The 18,625-nt window shown below is 46.4% G+C and overlaps 1 protein-coding gene across 4 annotated transcripts in view; it reads left to right on the top strand.

The window, feature by feature from the left end:
- Positions 1-18,625, top strand: part of LOC123771614 (retinol dehydrogenase 13) — a 62,860-nt gene that overhangs the window by 29,128 nt on the left and 15,107 nt on the right. For all 4 annotated transcript variants that reach the window (XM_045764204.2, XM_069313411.1, XM_045764203.2 and 1 more), the window contains exons 4-5: positions 4,888-5,043; positions 14,516-14,620. In XM_045764204.2, the coding sequence (XP_045620160.2) occupies positions 4,888-5,043; positions 14,516-14,620 (261 nt within the window). The remainder of the gene's footprint in view (positions 1-4,887; positions 5,044-14,515; positions 14,621-18,625) is intronic.

The following is an 18,625-nucleotide window of genomic DNA, read 5'->3' as shown; positions in this document are numbered from 1 at the left end:
ATAGGCATCAACTATGTTTACAAATGATTAGAAAGTATTAGTAAAGTAGATCTGAGTAAACTTGGATATAGGGCTGCTGTACGATTAGCCGAGTAGTCGGCCGGCAGCGAGTGAGCTGGAGAAAGCTGAGCATCGAGGCTGGCTTCCTTCTCTGGGCTGGCGTCGTGGTGTTAAGATCTCTGCATCCCTCTCCCCTTCCTTCTGCTTCTCTCCCTTACCTATTTCTGTGTCTAGTTTTTACCAAGATAAGTACTGAGTTGTGTTCACATTTTCTGGCATAAGAATGTTCTAATGTGTAAAGTATTACTGTGTAATAATTAATTAGGTGATCACTAGTGTTTATATTGCTAAGTTACTCTAAGGGGGTCTCAGTGGAACCACGTGGGCTCCAGTAGTACCAGTAAGCTACCTAGAGTCCTTGCTAGTGTCCCTTGCCTAGTAGACTTTACCCTAGCTTGTGCTCATTATAAAACCTTGTATCCTGCTTATGTGGACCAAGGCTTTTAACGTAAGATAGTGTGGTAAAGTAATTATTGTTATTGGTGTGAATGTATATGGGGGTTGTTAAGGGGGTTAATAAATAAGTTAGTTAGTTTTAAAGGAGTATCCATTCTTCCTGTGTAGGAGATCTATGATCTACCTCTAGGCTGACATTTTCAGTAAGCCACTATAAGTATTACTCTTATATTTTTATTGGGGGCCGGGCCTTTAAGATCTCCAATACTTGATACATCTGAATTCTAACTGCTGACCCTACTCCATAATACTAGCCCCCACATAGCAGACACATAATCCTTAACACTCACTCTAACAAACCCCGCTCTATCGAATTCCCGGATGACCCGAACAAATTAAATTCGGTACTAAATGTTCCACTGAACATACAAATGTTCGATTAAATTAGGATTGTTCGTTCAAGCGATCACCAAGACCGAGCTGTGATAGTTGATGACAGCCACTGTCATCAACTATGATTTACCAAAGTGTAAACAGTTGTACAGTATTTTATTTTGCTTATCCATTGTTTCCAGTGAGAAATGGTTGATGGATGATAAAATGGTGTCAGGGGAGGCAGGTGGTGTCATTGGTGAGGGTTGGAGTCTGGGGGCAAGTGGTGTCAGGGGAGGCAGGTGGTGTCATTGGTGAGGGTTGGAGTCTGGGGGCAAGTGGTGTCAGTAGTTGGGGGTTTAGTGCCAGGAGGCAGGAGGTGGAAGTTATTCTCATTGGGGGTTGTCAGAAAAGACTGGTGTCAGTGGTGGAAGTTGTTAGGGGAGACAGGTGGTGTCAGTGGTGGAAGAGGGGAGGCAGGTGGTGTCAGTGGTGGAAGTTGTTAGGGGAGGCAGGTGGTGTCAGTGGTGGAAGTTGTTAGGGGAGACAGGTGGTGTCAGTGGTGGAAGTTGTTAGGGGAGGCAGGTGGTGTCAGTGGTGGAAGTTGTTAGGGGAGACAGGTGGTGTCAGTGGTGGAAGTTGTCAGGGGAGGCAGGTGGTGTCAGTGGAGGCAGGTGGTGTCAGGGGAGGCAGGTGGTGTCAGGTGTTGTCAGGGGAGGCAGGTGGTGTCAGGGGAGGCAGGTGGTGTCAGGTGTTGTCAGGGGAGGCAGGTGGTGTCAGGGGAGGCAGGTGGTGTCAGTGTTGTCAGGGGAGGCAGGTGGTATCAGGTGTTGTCAGGGGAGGCAGGTGGTGTCAGGGGAGGCAGGTGGTGTCAGGTGTTGTCAGGGGAGGCAGGTGGTATCAGGTGTTGTCAGGGGAGGCAGGTGGTGTCAGGTGTTGTCAGGGGAGGCAGGTGGTGTCAGTGGTGTCAGGTGTTGTCAGGGGAGGCAGGTGGTGTCAGGTGTTGTCAGGGGAGGCAGGTGTTGTCAGGGGAGGCAGGTGGTGTCAGGTGTTGTCAGGGGAGGCAGGTGGTGTCAGGTGTTGTCAGGGGAGGCAGGTGGTGTCAGGTGTTGTCAGGGGAGGCAGGTGGTGTCAGGTGTTGTCAGGGGAGGCAGGTGGTGTCAGGTGTTGTCAGGGGAGGCAGGTGGTGTCAGTGGTGTCAGGTGTTGTCAGGGGAGGCAGGTGGTGTCAGGTGTTGTCAGGGGAGGCAGGTGGTGTCAGTGGTGTCAGGTGTTGTCAGGGGAGGCAGGTGGTGGAAGGTGTTGTCAGGGGAGGCAGGTGGTGTCAGGTGTTGTCAGGGGAGGCAGGTGGTGTCAGTGGTATCAGGTGTTGTCAGGGGAGGCAGGTGGTGTCAGTCAGGTGTTGTCAGGGGAGGCAGGTGGTGTCAGGTGTTGTCAGGGGAGGCAGGTGGTGTCAGGTGTTGTCAGGGGAGGCAGGTGTTGTCAGGGGAGGCAGGTGTTGTCAGGGGAGTCAGGTGAGGCAGGTGTTGTCAGGGGAGTCAGGTGGTGTCAGGTGTTGTCAGGGGAGGCAGGTGGTGTCAGTGGAGGCAGGTGTTGTCAGGAGAGGCAGGTGGTGTCAGGGGAGGCAGGTGGTGTCAGGGGAGGCAGGTGGTGTCAGGGGAGGCAGGTGGTGTCAGGGGAGGCAGGTGGTGGAAGGTGTTGTCAGGGGAGGCAGGTAGTGTCAGTGGAGGCAGGTGTTGTCAGGGGAGGCAGGTGGTGTCAGGTGTTGTCAGGGGAGGCAGGTGGTGGAAGGTGTTGTCAGGGGAGGCAGGTGGTGGAAGGTGTTGTCAGGGGGAGGCAGGTGGTGGAAGGTGTTGTCAGGGGAGGCAGGTGGTGGAAGGTGTTGTCAGGAGAGGCAGGTGGTGTCAGGTGTTGTCAGGGGAGGCAGGTGGTGTCAGGTGTTGTCAGGGGAGGCAGGTGGTGTCAGGTGTTGTCAGGGGAGGCAGGTGGTGGAAGGTGTTGTCAGGGGAGGCAGGTGGTGGAAGGTGTTGTCAGGGGAGGCAGGTGGTGTCAGGTGTTGTCAGGGGAGGCAGGTGGTGTCAGGTGTTGTCAGGGGAGGCAGGTGGTGTCAGGTGTTGTCAGGGGAGGCAGGTGGTGTCAGGTGTTGTCAGGGGAGGCAGGTGGTGTCAGGTGGTGTCAGGGGAGGCATGTAGTGTCAGGTGTTGTCAGGGGAGGCAGGTGGTGGAAGGTGTTGTCAGGGGAGGCAGGTGGTGTCAGGTGTTGTCAGGGGAGGCAGGTGGTGTCAGGTGTTGTCAGGGGAGGCAGGTGGTGGAAGGAGAGGCAGGTGGTGGAAGGTGTTGTCAGGGGAGGCAGGTGATGGACGTTGTTGTCAGGGGAGGCAGGTGGCGTCATGTGTTGTCAGGGGAGGCAGGTGGTGTCAGGTGTTGTCAGGGGAGGCAGGTGGTGTCAGGTGTTGTCAGGGGAGGCAGGTGGTGTCAGGTGTTGTCAGGGGAGGCAGGTGGTGTCAGGTGTTGTCAGGGAGGCAGGTGGTGTCAGGTGTTGTCAGGGGAGGCAGGTGGTGTCAGGGGAGGCAGGTGGTGTCAGGTGTTGTCAGGGGAGGCAGGTGGTGTCAGGTGTTGTCAGGGGAGGCAGGTGGTGTCAGGGGAGGCAGGTGGTGTCAGGTGTTGTCAGTGGATGCAGGTGGTGGAAGGTGTTGTCAGGGGAGGCAGGTGGTGGACGTTGTTGTCAGTGGATGCAGGTGGGGTCAATGGTGAGCGCTGGTTATTAGTTATCAGGTAGTTAACAACACGTGGCTGGCGCCTCCATGCTCCACCTCGATAGTTCACTCACTCTCTGCTTTTCGCCAAATTAGCTGAGAAAATGTTACCATTTCAGTTGTTTGTAACAACGTTCTATCATATTCCATGGTCAAAATGAAGAATTCATAATAAATGGTGGTGTCAGTGGTGAGGGGATGTATTGGGGGGTGGAAAGGCATCAGGGAAGGAGGGCGGGACGATCATAAGTTTGCTGCCGTTGCAGCTGTCTTCGGTAACATGTCCTGGTCTGACATTCGGGCACTAGGTTTTTGGCGATCGACAGGGTCCTGGCTGTATGCTGCCTCGTAAGTGTTCTTGGGCCTAGTCGGGCCTGTGTCGCTTTGGGTCGGCGGTTGCACCCTGTTGTCTCGACTTCGAGTTGAGATGTGAGAACCAATTGGGTCCCGGGTAAGACCGCTCTAGTTTTCGTCTTTGGTGAAGCAGCTCTGGGGAATCTTAGGGGCTTTCCGCAGAAAACGACCGTAGAATGTAATGAAACGCCATTTTCTGGGTGAGTCCCAGAGGCTCCTGGCATCCCTCCTCCTCCCTCCCTTCCCTTCCGGCCGGCGTTTTTTCATGTGTTTTTTATATCCAGCCTCAGAACTGCGGTGTGGATCTCTGGCACGTGGGTCTGGGGCTCCCCCTTTCCCCCTCCCAGGAAAAGGGGGGCTGTGCAGACATGTGGCGCGGGTGATGTCATGCTTGTTTGCTCATTTTCATTTAGTGAGTTCTGTCCACTCGTTTGTCTATTTTTGTTGTTTTAACCAGAATAGGAGTTTGTTTTGTGGCACTCACCTTTCCTGTCCTGGTCGATGGCAGATATAGAATGCTCCAAATCACATGTGCATTTCTATGAGGCCATTGCTCCTCGTGCCTCTGTGAGGGGGGGGGGGCAGATTCTGGCTCGTGGTCCACAGTAGGCCTACACCCACACTGACTGATGTCAAAGTTTAGGTACATTCATATCAGCCTGGATAGCTCCAGGGAGCCTCTGTGACTCACCTAGAAAATGGCGTTTCATTACATTCAATGCTGGTTTTTTGTTTTCAAATTTTTATAATGGAAATTTTCAACTTTTATTATAAGATCCTTGTTTTACTGGTTAAAAAAAATTTACACTAGAAGTTTTAAAATCCTGATTTTCAAATTTTTAAGCCTTAGGAAAATTTAATGTAAGAATTAAAAAGAATTAAAATAATAATTAAATCTTAAGATTTCATAAACTGAATAATCTTGTATTCAGGAAGTTAATTTACTTGCAGGTGCAACTGTGTACCTGGCATGCCGTAGCTGTAAGGCTGGAGAAGCTGCTGCAAGAACTCTCTCTAAAGCAACTGGAAATCTACATGTTCATTTCTTGCATCTTGATCTAACAGATTTCTCCTCAATACAGTTATTTGCTCAGGAATTCATGAAATGTAAGTTGAATGCTTATACATACAGGCATGTATGTATACATACATACCTGTACATACATACATACCTGTACATACATACATACATGTATGTATCCCATAGACTGGGAGGCATATGAAGCTAGAACAGAAGATTTTTGGACTTGTAGATTCGTAAATCTTATCCTGGAAGCATTCATGTTTCAACATGTTAAACAAGCTATGAGGATGAGGTAAGGGGATGTTCCCTCCATGCTGGATTTGATATTTACCAGGAAAGAGGAAGAGATATTTGACATTCAGTACCTTCCTCATTTGGTTAAAAGTGACCATGTCTTTCTGTGGGAAGCCCCTATGGTTCCCTGGAGCTTATCGGGCTAATGCATGTTATATTAGACCGGGACATTTGCTAAGGAGTTCAGACCTACCAGGGACCAGCGCCAGAACCTGGCCCCTTCAGAAAGGTTTCGGGGAGCAATGGCCCTGGAAAACCCCCTTGTGGTTGGGGTTTTCGTTATCTGCCATCGACCGAGGTTAGGCACCCAGAAAGGTAGGCATAACAAAACAAACCCCACATGGTAAAAAACTAAAACAAAAAACTGAACAGAGAGGTAGAAACTCCCTACAATCCCAAGGAAACGAGCAAACATCACACTTTACTGCAGCGTCAATCGTCCACGCAGCTCTCCCCGCCCCGAGAGGGGGAGGTGGGAGCCCCGGACCTACCGCGCCAGCTGCCTAGCATCAGTTTGTAAGGTAATGTCAACCGGGATAGACGCTTCTCTGGCCTCAGTTTCCTAGGCGGTGTTTGCCTTGTGTGGCGTTCACTGCCGTGTGTTGTGTTGTGCGGTGGCCACGAGTACCTCATCAGTGCCAGGGCTGCATGCGCTTATGGACTTCCTTCCCTAACCTTCCCCTGCGTGACAGGGTTATCTTTCCTGAGGCATTCGGGAACCATTCCCGTAGAGGTTCTTGCTTCTCGGCATTTGCCTCACCCTTGGGGCTAGCTGGGACTTGGGACCCTTGTTTAGCCCTGGGAAGGGATTGGTATTGTGCTGGTTAGAGCGTCAAGGTATTGCACAGCCTGCCACCTAAGCGGCGACCGGTTCCTGTTGCCTCTGGAGACGGTGTACTTTTGCGGGGTTTTTCTTTTGTTTTTATTTTCATTTGCCTGGTGGGGGTCTGCCTAGTGTGGCTATAGTTCCACTGGTAGTGTTTGGTGACCCTCTGCTAGGCCCGCGTGATTGTACATGTCGCAGAGGTTTTCAGTGTTGTCCTCTACCCCCTTTTTATTTTTGGGTTTTTTAACCAGTTAGCAACGCCTTTCCCCGGCTTCCCATCGCAGTCAGCCTACAGGTCCTGGGAACCCCTGTCGGGGCTCGGTGGACCATTGAATGTGTCTTCCGGGTTCCAACCTGTCTTGTACGGGATTGTTGGTTGCTGTGCCCTTGTCTCCGGGTGACGGTCGCCACTTTTACCTCCGTGATGTTGCCTGTTGGGTCACCGACACCTTGACCCGGAGTCTTGCGAGAGAGATTCTCTGCTTGTTCTCCAGTACCCTCCTCATATTATTACTGTTCAGAGTACAGGCGGCATCCGAATTGCAAGCTAGGTTAGGTTGCTGCAACACGCTAGGTTGGTTTCCCACTCGGATGCCCCGAGGCCGCCCCCATTTTGGTTAGGTGCTGTTCGCCCCTTTCCCTCCCTGTTCCCGTCTCTGGACCATCTGCGGGTTTCGGGGTTTAGTTGGGGCCGAGACTCGGGCGGTTTTCGGGGGCTGCCCCGTTCGGGTTGGGGACGGAGGTTTTTGAGCCTGTTCCTTCTGCCAAGGCTTCTGGATCTTATCAGCAGCCCTTTCTTGCTGCCTTTCCCATGGACTCTTCCTTTTCTTTAAGGGCGGAGGGCTTGGAGGATGGCTCTGCCCCGGGGCCTCTGTTGCGGGTTCCCGGGGCTGTGGGGGATGCCTGCTGGCAGTTCTGGGGCAGTTTGCCCCTGCCTAGGTTTTCTGCTTCTGGGCGGAGTTTTTCGTCCATTCAGTCTGCTTGCTTCCCACTTTTACTGGCATGTTTTTGTATCTTTTGCGTCGGTCACAGCCCTCTGTTCTGGTGGCCATTTTCTTCTGCTGGTTTCCCAGCGTGGCCACCAGGGCAGCGTTGCGGTTTGTTTACATGCGCCTGGGTGTGCAAGCAAGCGTATTGGGCGAGTTTTTCACCTTTTTCAGGGGTTTTATTCTCCTGTTGTCGTTTCTTTGCTTTTCTGGTGTTTTCTGCCCGTTTCCTGTTCCTCTGGGAACATTTGAGTGTTGATTTTACACTGGGTTTTCTGTTTTGTCTGTTTTGGGTCTGGACCCTTGGGTTTGGGCTCAGTGTCCCTGTCTGTTATGCTTGCTCCCACACCTTGTCCCTCGTTTTTCGGTCTGTTTTGACCGTTTCCCTAGGAGTTCTGTCTGGGGGCTGTGCTTTGCCTTTCTGTGGTGTATCTACGCCGGCAAATGTGGTGGTTTGGGCTCCCCCTAGTTCGATTCCGCATTCCTTTGGGTTTTTTGGTTTTGTTCCGGAGGTTTCTTCCTCTTGGGGCCCCTTTGTGGGTTCAGGGGGCTTTGTTTCCTCGTGTGTGACCCGCTTCTGCCTTCTGCCCCAGAAGGCAGAACCAGGTCACACGAGGCAAGCCAGGAAGATCCCTCTGGGGTCTTCCTGGCTTGCCGACTGATCTTTCTGGGTCTTGGCACGTGTTGTAGTCGTGCTGGGACTTTGGGGTTTTGTTGTCGAGGTGGGCCTTTTGATGCAGTTCTGTACCTTTTTCGCCTGGTCGGCGTGGTGCTCTCTGCCCACTGGTCGGCGGCTTGTAATTTTCTTTTCACGTAATTACCTAAGTGTAGTTACAGGATGAGAGCTACGCTTGTGGTGTTTCGTCTTCCCAGCAATCTTTGTCATATAACGCTTTGAAACTACTGACGGTCTTGGCCTCCACCACCTTCTCCCCTAACTTGTTCCAACCATCTACCACTCTGTTTGCGAAAGTGAATTTTCTTATATTTCTTCGGCATCTGTGTTTAGCTAGTTTAAATCTATGACCTCATGTTCTTAAAGTTCCAGGTCTCGGGAAATCTTCCCTATCGATTTTATCAATTCCTGTTACTATTTTGTATGTAGTGATCATATCACCTCTTTTTCTTCTGTCTTCTAGTTTTGGCATATTTAATACCTCTAACCTCTCCTCGTAGCTCTTGCCCTTCAGTTCTGGGAGCCACTTAGTAGCATGTCTTTGCACCTTTTCCAGTTTGTTGATGTGCTTCTTAAGATATGGGCACCACAACCGCTGCATATTCTAGCTTTGGCCTAACAAAAGTCGTGAACAATTTCTTTAGTATATCGCCATCCATGTATTTAAAAGCAATTCTGAAGTTAGAAAGCGTGGCATAGGCTCCTCGCACAATATTCTTTATGTGGTCCTCAGGTGATAGTTTTCTATCTAGAACCACCCCTAGATCTCTTTCTTTATCAGAATTCTTTAAAGATTTCTCACATAATATATAGGTTGTGTGGGGTCTATGTTCTCCTATTCCACATTCCATAACATGGCATTTATTAACATTAAATTCCATTTGCCAAGTGGTGCTCCGTTGCAACCTGTTCTCGCAAATTTAATAAGTCAATATTGACTTATTTGTTGCGTGCATAGGTGACATACTAAACATAATAGTTTCCCTTGAAAAGCTTCATAGAAAACACCGACCTTACCTAACCTACTTAGTATGTTAAAATAAGCATCTTATAGCTTCGTAATTGCAATTGTTACTTAACCTATTATAGGTATAGGTTAGGTAATAATTGTAATTACGAAGCAATAAGATGCTTATCTTAACATACTAAGTAGGTTAGGTAAGGTCGGTGTTTTCTATGAAGCTTCTCAAGGGAAACTATTATGTTAAGTATGTCACCTATGCACATATTTAATAAGTCAATATTGACTTATTAAATTTGCGAGAACGGGTTGGTGCTCCATATAATTATTTTGTCCAGGTCATCTTGAAGGGCATGACAATCATCTAAGTTTCTTATCCTTCCTATTATCTTAGCATCATCAGCAAACATGTTCATATAATTCTGTATACCAACTAGTAGATCATTTATGTAGACAATAAACATCACTGGTGCAAGAACTGAACCCTGTGGTACTCCACTTGTGACATTTCTCCAGTCCGATACATTGCCTCTGATTACTGCCCTCATTTTTCTATCGAAGCTTTTTTTTCTAAACAATCTACGAGATGGAATACAGAATTATATGAATTTAACAAATATTTTAACTTTTGGACACTTTTTGACACTCATCACCACAAAATTATTTATATCTTTCCAGTGTTCTGACATCAATTTTCGTGTTATGTCGTTCATTTTGGTATCAAATTGTGCGTAATCTAAGGGCACTCATTTTTACAACACTCCCAGATTGATCGGATAAAATTTGAATTTTTTACAAATATTTTAATTCATGACACGAGCAATAGTCACTCGCTCAGTAATAGGGAGAAAAATGAGTGACGACGGGTCGAGGCAACGGAGTGCAATAGTATTAAGAAGCCCATCAACAAACTGGAAAAAATGCAAAGACATGCCACTAAGTGGCTCCCAGAACTGAAGGACGAGAGGTACGCGGAGAGATTAGAGGCATTAAATATGCAAAAACTAGAAGCTAGAAGAAAGAAGGTGATAAAATCACTACATACAATATAGTAACTGGAATCGATAAAATTGAGAGAGAAGAATTCCTGAGACCTGGAACTTCAAGAACATGAGGTCATAGATTTAAACTAACTAAACAAGATGCTGAAGAAATATAAGAAAATTCACCTTTTGCAGACAGAATTGTAGACAGGGTGGAACAAGTTAGGTGAGAGTGGTGGTGGAGGCCAAAACCATCAGTAGTTTCAAAGCGTTATATGACAAGAGTGCTGGGAAGACGGGACACCACGAGCTTAGCGCTCATCCTGTAACTACACTTAAGTATTTACACAGAGAACCACGTGCTTTGCAAACCCCTTGAGGATGAGACCCGTCGGTTACTGTGTAAGTTCGTAAACAAGAAATGTTGGAAAAATGAGAAAAAAAATACTGTACTGTACCTGTATATGTAAAAAAATCTATAGGGAAAAATTAACAGGTTCATGGCATAAATGCGACAGTATTTCATTTGTACTCGCTAATAAGAGAAGTCCTGATCCACTTATGTTGATGATCATTGTTGATGGAGCATAGTTATTTACATGGTTGGTTGATACCTGGTTGATGGGGTTCTGGGAGTTCTTCTACTCCCCAAGCCCGGCCCAAGGCCACGCTTGACTTGTGAGAGTTTCGTCCTCTAGGCTGTTGCTTGCAGTGGCCCGTAGTCCCACATGTCCACCACAGCCCGGTTGGTCCGGCACTCCTTAGAGAAAATGATCTAGTTTCTCTTGAAAATGTCCACGATTGTTCCGGCTATATTTCTTATGGTCGCTGGGAAGATGTTGAACAACCGCGGACCTCTGATGTTTATACAGTGTTCTCTGATTGTGCCTATGGCACTCCTGCTCTTCACTGGTTCTGTTCTGCATTTTCTTCCATATCGTTCACCCCAGTACGCTGTTATTTACTGTGTAGATTTGGTACCTGGCCCTCTAGTATCTTCCATGTGATTATTATTTTATATCTCTCTCTCTCGTCTTCATTCTAGTGAGTACATTTGGAGAGCTTTGAGACGATCTCAATAATTTAGGTGCTTTATTGCATCTATGTATGCCATATATATATATATTATCTGTATTCACTCTATTTCAGCAATCTCTCCTGCTCTGAAGGGGAAGTGAGTACTTAGCAGTACTCTAGACGGGACAGTACAAGTGATTTGTATAATACAGTACAGGCATACCTCAGTTTAATTGGTTCCTGGAGACGCCTCGTATTCCGAAAACTCGCATTCCGAAGCTAATTTCCCCATAAGAAATAAAGGGAAATGAATTAATCCGTTCCTGACTACCCCAAAAACCCCACATCAAACTAAATTTTTATACCTAATTCATCTAAATAAACCTACAAAACTATGTTCAAGTTATTACTTACCTTGCTGTTGAATGCTGTAGGCGTATGGAAGATGGTGAGGAGGTGGGAGGAAGAGAGGAGTTACTGTTTGGAAGGGGAGTCCCCTTCCATTATCACATCAGGCAGTGAGGACTTCACTGGTATGCACACTCTGGCACATTTTGCCTGCATACCACTAGGACTTGCTTGTTTTACTAAGAATTTATCTAATGACACTTGTTTTTCCCTACATTTTAACACTTGTCTGTAGTAAGACATCACATTATCATTTAAAAGGTCAATTCAACGGCCTGCTACAGCTTTATCTGGGTGAGTTTTTCAACAAAACTTTGCAGTTCTTCCCATACTTCACACATTTTCTTAATCAAGAAGGGACATCCTCTACTGCCTCTACTCACAGCTATTTTCTTAGGTTGAACCTTACCAATGGCTTTCTTGAGACCCATGGCAAGATATATAATGACAACTTTTATGCTCAAATGGCCAAAAAAACGATAAAAAACTGTAAATTCTTGTGAAGAATTCAGGTGGGATAGTCACTGGACACGAGACACTGGTAAACTGAGGCGCGATCGCCATGCCACCACGCGCCAGTCGGCCTGTACACGTATCAACAAACTCGCGTCCCGAGGTAACCCTCGCCTTCCGAGACATATTTTTGGAGTAAATCCTGCTCGTCTTCCGAAAAACTCGCATACAGGGACACTCGCATTCCGAGGTACCACTGTACAACCATTGTGATGGGATCCCTGGATTTGAAAGTTTTCGTAATCCATCCAATCATTTTTCTCGCTGACGCAATATTTGCTTGGTTATGCTCCCTAAACGTTAGGGCATCAGACATCATTATTCCCAAATCCTTTACATGCTGCTTTCCCACTATGAGCACATTTGATTGTGTTTTGTACCCTGTATTATGTTTAAGGTCCTCATTTTTACTGTACCTGAGTACAGTACCTGGAACTTATCACTGTTAAACATCATGTTATTTTCTGTTGCCCATTCAAAAATTTTATTAATACAATGGGGCCTCGACTTACGATGCTAATCCGTTCCCAGAGACAGATTGTAAGTCAAAATATCGTAAATCGAAGCGATTTTTCCCATAAGAAATAAAGGGATTTGAATTAATCCGTTCCCCACCCTCCAAAATATTAACATACAAATACATTTTATACTGAATACAATGTTTTTTTCTAACTACAATAAAGTACCAAAGTTTATCTTACCTTTATGGAGGGCTCTTGATGGCATATGGAAGATGGTGGTGAGGGGAGGAGAGTTGTTACTGTTTGGAAGGGAAGTCCCCTTCCATTATCACATCAGGCAGTGATGTTTTCTCTGGGGTACTCTCTCTCTCTCCTACGTTTTGCCTGAATATCACTAGGACCTGGTTGTGGTTCAGTGCTTGTTTGTCTCACTTCAAATTTCTCAAGAGACATTTGTTTTTCCCTTCGTTTTAACATTTGTCTGTAATGATGCATCACAGTGTCATTGAATAGCTTAAGGCAACGACCTACTGCAGCTTGATTTGGGTGAGTCGTTTCAGCAAAGGTTTGCAATTCTTCCCATGCTGCACACATTTTCTTAATTGTTCAGGAAGTGATATTCTGTACTGGCACATCCTCCTCTGAAGAAATTTCCTCAGCTGTCAAATCGCCACTCGCATTACCACACAACACAAGAGTAAACCGATCTTTCATAGGCTTGTGTCCAGGCAATGACTTCTCCTCCTTGGTAATGTATGTTTTCTTTGGCAATCTTTTCCAGTCTCGTCACAATTAAACACTTGTTGTGGTAGGTATGCCTCACTCTGCACAAAATCTTTAAATTCTCCAATGAATCTTTCAGCCGCTGGTTTGTCTGCGCTGGCAGCCTCCCATGCCTCACAACACTATGAATTCCACTTATTTTTCTAAATTTCTCAAACCATCCCCTGTTCGCCTTAAACTCTCTCACTTCTGCATCACTCGTTCCAGGGGTTTTCTTTAAAAGGTCTTCGTGCAATTTTCTTGTCTTTTCACAAATGATGGCCTCTGAAACGCTATCACCCGCTAACTCCTTGTTGTGAATCCAAATTAATAACAACTGTTCAACATCCTCAAGTGTTTGTGTTTTATGTTTCATGATTATTGATACGCCTTTTGCCACTTTAGCACCCATAATGTCCTTTTTCTTAGCCAGTATGGTGGATATCGTTGACTGAGATTTGTTGTACTACCTAGCCAGTCCAACAACCCGCACACCATCTTCATATTTACGAATGATCTCTTGTTTCTCCTCTATGGTCATTCTTACATGGGATCTCATATGTTGAGCCTTACCACTGACTTTCCTGGGACTCATGGCGTGATATATAATAATTACTTTAATGTTCAAAATGCAAAAATTCACCACAAAAGCAGAATTTCTTATAGGCGCGATCGTCACTAAGCGGGCAGCTGTAGTAAACTGAGGCAGGTTGGCCGCGTGACCGGGAACCACGCGCTCGGTCGACCCGAACGTGTACCAACAAATATCGGAAGTCAACGACCCATCGGATGTCGAGTCGCATTTTTCGGTTAAATTTACATCGTAACTCGAAATTATCATAAGTAGGGGCAATCGTATGTCGAGGTGCCACTGTATCTGCTTGAAGTTTTTCAATGTCTTCTAGGTAATTTTCATGCTGATTTTTGTGTCATCTGCAAAGGATGATACAAAGTTGTGACTTGTATTTTTGTCTATATCTGATATGAGAATAAGGAAAAGCAGTGGTGCAAGGACTGTATCTTGAGGTACAGAGCTTTTAACTGCGCTTGGACTCGATTTTATTTGATTGACTGGTGGTGGTAGATGTTGGTGTTGGGTTGACGAAAGTGGAGATTAATGGCGATAAGGTAACCTCAGATGTAGATACATTTGGGTCAACATGTGATGAGTCCGATGCAGGTGAGGCAAGGCGCGCTTTCTTGGAAGCATCCCTACAACCCTCACTGCTGCTCCCCCCCCCCACCCTCACTGCTGCTCCCCCCCCCCCACCCTCACTGCTGCTCCCCCCCCCCACACCCTCACTGTTGCTCCCCCCCCCCCCACACCCTCACCAGGGAGGGGGTGGGGGTGCATTAGTCTTGGCTGCCAGGCTGAGTAGCTCAGGGAACCACTGAGGGACCACCAGAAAAATGCATTTCATTATATGGAATACTAGATTTTTAATTTTTAATTGTAACTTCTTTAAGTGGAAGAATTGGAAAATTAGGGACTTTAGCCCATTTGCAATATTTTAGTTTTGGTCATCTTCCCAGCTTGAGTAACAATAGTGACGTATGACCTCAGTCCCCAGTACATTGGCCAGAGTCTAAATTGCCGCCTACCTATTCTACAATGTTTGTTTGGATAATATTATCGATGTACAGCATGTTTTCTTCTCTGATTCCTAGGTGAACAAAGGCTGGATGTGCTTGTTAACAATGCTGCCATCTTTCATCATCCTCCAATCTTGACATGTGATGAACTTGACATTACTTACCAGACCAACTACCTTGGTGAGTGTATTAATTAATCAGCATTATGAACACATACCAACATCACCGCATCGCCCATGCACTCTTTGCTTTTTGTGATGACTACTTTATAGTGTGACTTGCAAGTATCTGTAAATTAAAATGCAAATAGTTGAATCATATTTTTATGCTACATGTTGTGTATTATACAGCAAACTCTGTAAATATAATGTGTAACTGAAGTATAGAACCTGAACAAGATTTGTGACTTCAATGGGAGCATATAAAAGTGAAACACGTTCTTGATCAAGAAACCTGAAAAAATCTTATTTTTCTGTGGGGAGCCCCTTCGGCTCCCTGGCGCTATCGGACTGATATATGATATATTAGTCTTGGTCTTCGGTCAATTAAAGTTCAGCCTACCGGGGACCAACAACCAGAACCTGGCCCCTCATAGGGGCACAGGATGCAATGGCCTATAGAAACCCTCCATGTGGTTGGGAGCATTTCGTGTCTGCCATCAACCGGGGTTAGGCACCCAGAAAGGTAGGTAGACATAACAAAACAGACCCCACTTGGTAAGAAATTACAACCAAAGACCGAACAGTGAGTCAGAACTCCCCCAAATTCTAAAGAAACTAGCAAACGTCATACACTGCTGCTGCACTGCTCGTCCACACAGCCCTCCCCTTCCCAGAAGGGGAAGGGGGAAGCCCTGGACCCCCCCCCCCCCCACGCCAGCTACTCACACTTTCAGTTCGTTGACTAATGCGATCTGGAGCGGACGTCAACTGTGACCTTGATTTCTTGGCATTCTTTGTGCCATTGCGGTGTTAACTGCTACTTGTGATGCGGTGGCCAAGTGTAACTACAGTGTCGTGAGGTTGCATGCGCTTAGGGCTATTTTCCCTAGGCGCTCTGTAAGTATTGCCCTTGGGTTCTAGGGTTACCTTCCATAGAGCCTTCACGGTTCCACTTCCATAGGGGTTCTTGCTACTCGGCATTTACCCCACCCTTGGAGCCAGATGGGGTTTCATGGCCCTTCGTTTGGCCTTGGGTAGGAAGTGGTGGTGTTGCTGGTTGGGGCACAAGGTGCTGGGCCGTCTGCTTACCTATGTGGCGGCCATGTTCCTGTTCCCTCTGGTATCGTTGTACTTTTGCGGGGGGTTTTCTTTTATTTCTGTTTTCTTTGCCAGGAGGGGGTCTGCCTTGTTTGGCTATTAGTCCACATAGGGGTATATTGGTGGCCCTCCTCTAGGCCCCTGTGCTTGTACACATCACAGGGTCCAGTTCTTTGCTCATTCCCCTTGTTAGCTTTTAAGTTAACCAGCTAGCAGTACCTTGCCTGGGCTTTCTGTAGATGACGACCAAAGGGCCCTGGAAACCCCTTGGTCGGGGCTCAGTTGACTGATGGATGTGTCCTCTGAGTTCCACCTTACCTTGTGCGAGTATGAAGGTTGTTCTGTGCCCATGTCTGGGTGACAGTCACCAGTTTTGCCTCCATCATGCTGCCTGTTGGGTCAATGACACCTTTGACCCTGAGTCTTGCTAGACGTGTTCTCTGCTCGTGCTCCAGTTTACCCATTCTATTGTCACTAAGGTTCGGGTACAAGCGGCATCCGCGTTGCATGCCAGGATTATGTTGCTGCAACCCGCTAGGTTGGTTGCCTGCTTGGATGCCCTGAGGCTGCCCCATTTTGGTTATAGGAACCTGGACTTGGGGGGAGGGGGTTCTTCCCCCCTCCCCCTTCCCTGTATGAGTGTGAATTGGGGTCGGCTCCTCCCCAGATTCGGTTCCGAGTTCCCTTGGGTTCCTCGGCTCCTTCCTTCTAGAGGTTTTCTACTTCTCACATCCTGCCTAAAGAGGTACGGGAGGCTCTTGTTGCTTACCTCCTGCGTGACCCGGATTTTGCCTCTGTGATGGATCCGTCCTCGTTTGAGTACAGTTGTTCTTCCCCCATATTGAGTGCGTTATAAGGTTCCAGAGTCCTCATGGCTTGCAGACTGCCCTTTCTTTTCTCAGGGAGCATGGCACGGGTTTTGTTGGACCCACCTTGAGGTTACCTTGAGGCGTTTCCGGGGCTCAGTGACCCTGCGGCCCGGGCGTCGACCAGACCTCCTCGTTGCTGGACTAGTCAACCAGGCTGTTGGACGCGGCTGCTCGCAGCCTGATGTATGAGTCACAGCCTGGTTGATCAGGTATGCTTTGGAGATGTTTGTCAAGTTCTCTCTTGAACACTGTGAGGGGTCGGCCAGTTATGCCCCTTATGTGTAGCGGAAGCGTGTTGAACAGTCTCGGGCCTCTGATGTTGATAGAGCTCTCTCTCAGAGTACCTGTTGCACCTCTGCTCTTCAACGGGGGTATTCTGCACATCCTGCCATGCCTTCTGGTCTCATGTGCTGTTATTTCTGTGTGCAGGTTTGGGACCACACGCTCAAATGGCAGGAGGCTGCTACTGTTCTGCAGGTTTACCTGGGGGGGGGGACAAGTTTGCGCATTTTAATGTGTGCTTATTGGCCCCTGTGCTTCCTCAAGATGTTGGCCTTGTTCAGCTGTTCCTCTGCCGCTGTCGTTGCGCAGACAGCGGCACGGTGACGTGTGACGTAATGCTCGTTTGCTTGTTTCTTTTTTGGGAACTGTATCCACTTGTTCGGCTTTTGGTAGCAATTTTCACCAGAATAGGGGTTTTGTTTTGGGACGCTTGCCGTTTTGGGTGCCTGACTCGGTCGATGGCAGACATAGAATGCTTCCAACCACACGAGGGTTTCTATAGGCCATTCCTCCCCATGCCTCTCTGGGGGAGCCAGGTTCTGGCCGTGGTTCCCGGGAGGCCCACAGAACTCCATACACATGACTGATGCCAAAGTCTGACATTAGCATATCAGCCTGGTAGAGCTCCGGGGAGCCTCCGGGTCTTGCCCAGAAACGGTGTTTCATTACATTCAAAGTCTTTTTTTTCTTCTTCTTTGTTTATTATCCGATTTTGTTGTAACTTCTACATCCCAGAGAATGCATACCCTTCCATAACTATGTGAAGAATTAAATTGGTCGACAAATAAATCAGTCATAACGGGCAAAACTTGGGACTTTGAATTTTTTTTTTCACAGATTTCAAACTATTTTCCTTGTTTGTTTAGATTGTTTTGATGATTAGGGACTGGATTAGGTCTTTTTGACTAATATAAAGTATACCCTAAATACATCCCCTAAATCATCTTTATTATAATTATCCCTATGTATTTTTTTTGGGGGGGGGGTATTTTTCCTTGACTTCATTTCAACACACATTGACCTACTACTTTCACATATTCGAGTACGAATGCCAAACAATGTTTATTAAAACATACAAGTAAATTAATGAATTAGAACTACCTTATACATTGTCAATAACTTCAACTTCAGTTATCTCTAAAACTAGAGTTTCAACATTGAGTCAGCTTCAAAAAATCCGTTTTCTGACCAATTCTCACCATTTGTACATATAGTGTGCACCTCTGTCTGTTCTACAATCCTATTAGAATGGATTTTTCATAACCTCTAAACATTTTGAGTTATAAATTTTGCTAATCTGAATTTGGTGCATATTTCAAATGCCATATTGACGATTTTTTTTTTTTTACAGTAAACCAAACTGAAAATCTATATTCTAAATCTGTTAAAATTAATATCATATAATATTCTGAGAGCACAATAACACTTAATGAACAATTGGTGATATTTAATATTTTTGCAGCTGATCTGAAAATCTGAAATTTTCAATATTAAATTTTTATTTTTTTTAATTTTTTTTTGTTTTTCAAGTTATGTTGGTGATCATTTAGACGAAGTTGGAGTGTTTGCCTAGTAGATTATGCATAAAAAATTTGAAAGCGTTAGAACAAGTTTGAAAAAATTTACTTGGTACCATATGGTACCATCGGTCCCTGTCATATATATACGCCATGCTCAGGTTAAGGGTTAAACGCTTTCTAGAAAGTTGTAACAGAACCCATGGATACCACATTAAAAACAAACACCTATTTGATATTCCAAGAGTGCACCTTAAC

The sequence above is a fragment of the Procambarus clarkii genome, chromosome 75 (genome assembly GCF_040958095.1).
Source record: "Procambarus clarkii isolate CNS0578487 chromosome 75, FALCON_Pclarkii_2.0, whole genome shotgun sequence".
Classification (NCBI taxonomy): domain Eukaryota; kingdom Metazoa; phylum Arthropoda; class Malacostraca; order Decapoda; family Cambaridae; genus Procambarus; species Procambarus clarkii.
The sequence above is the reverse complement of the archived record's forward strand: the minus strand, read 5'-3'. Positions and strand labels throughout refer to the sequence as shown.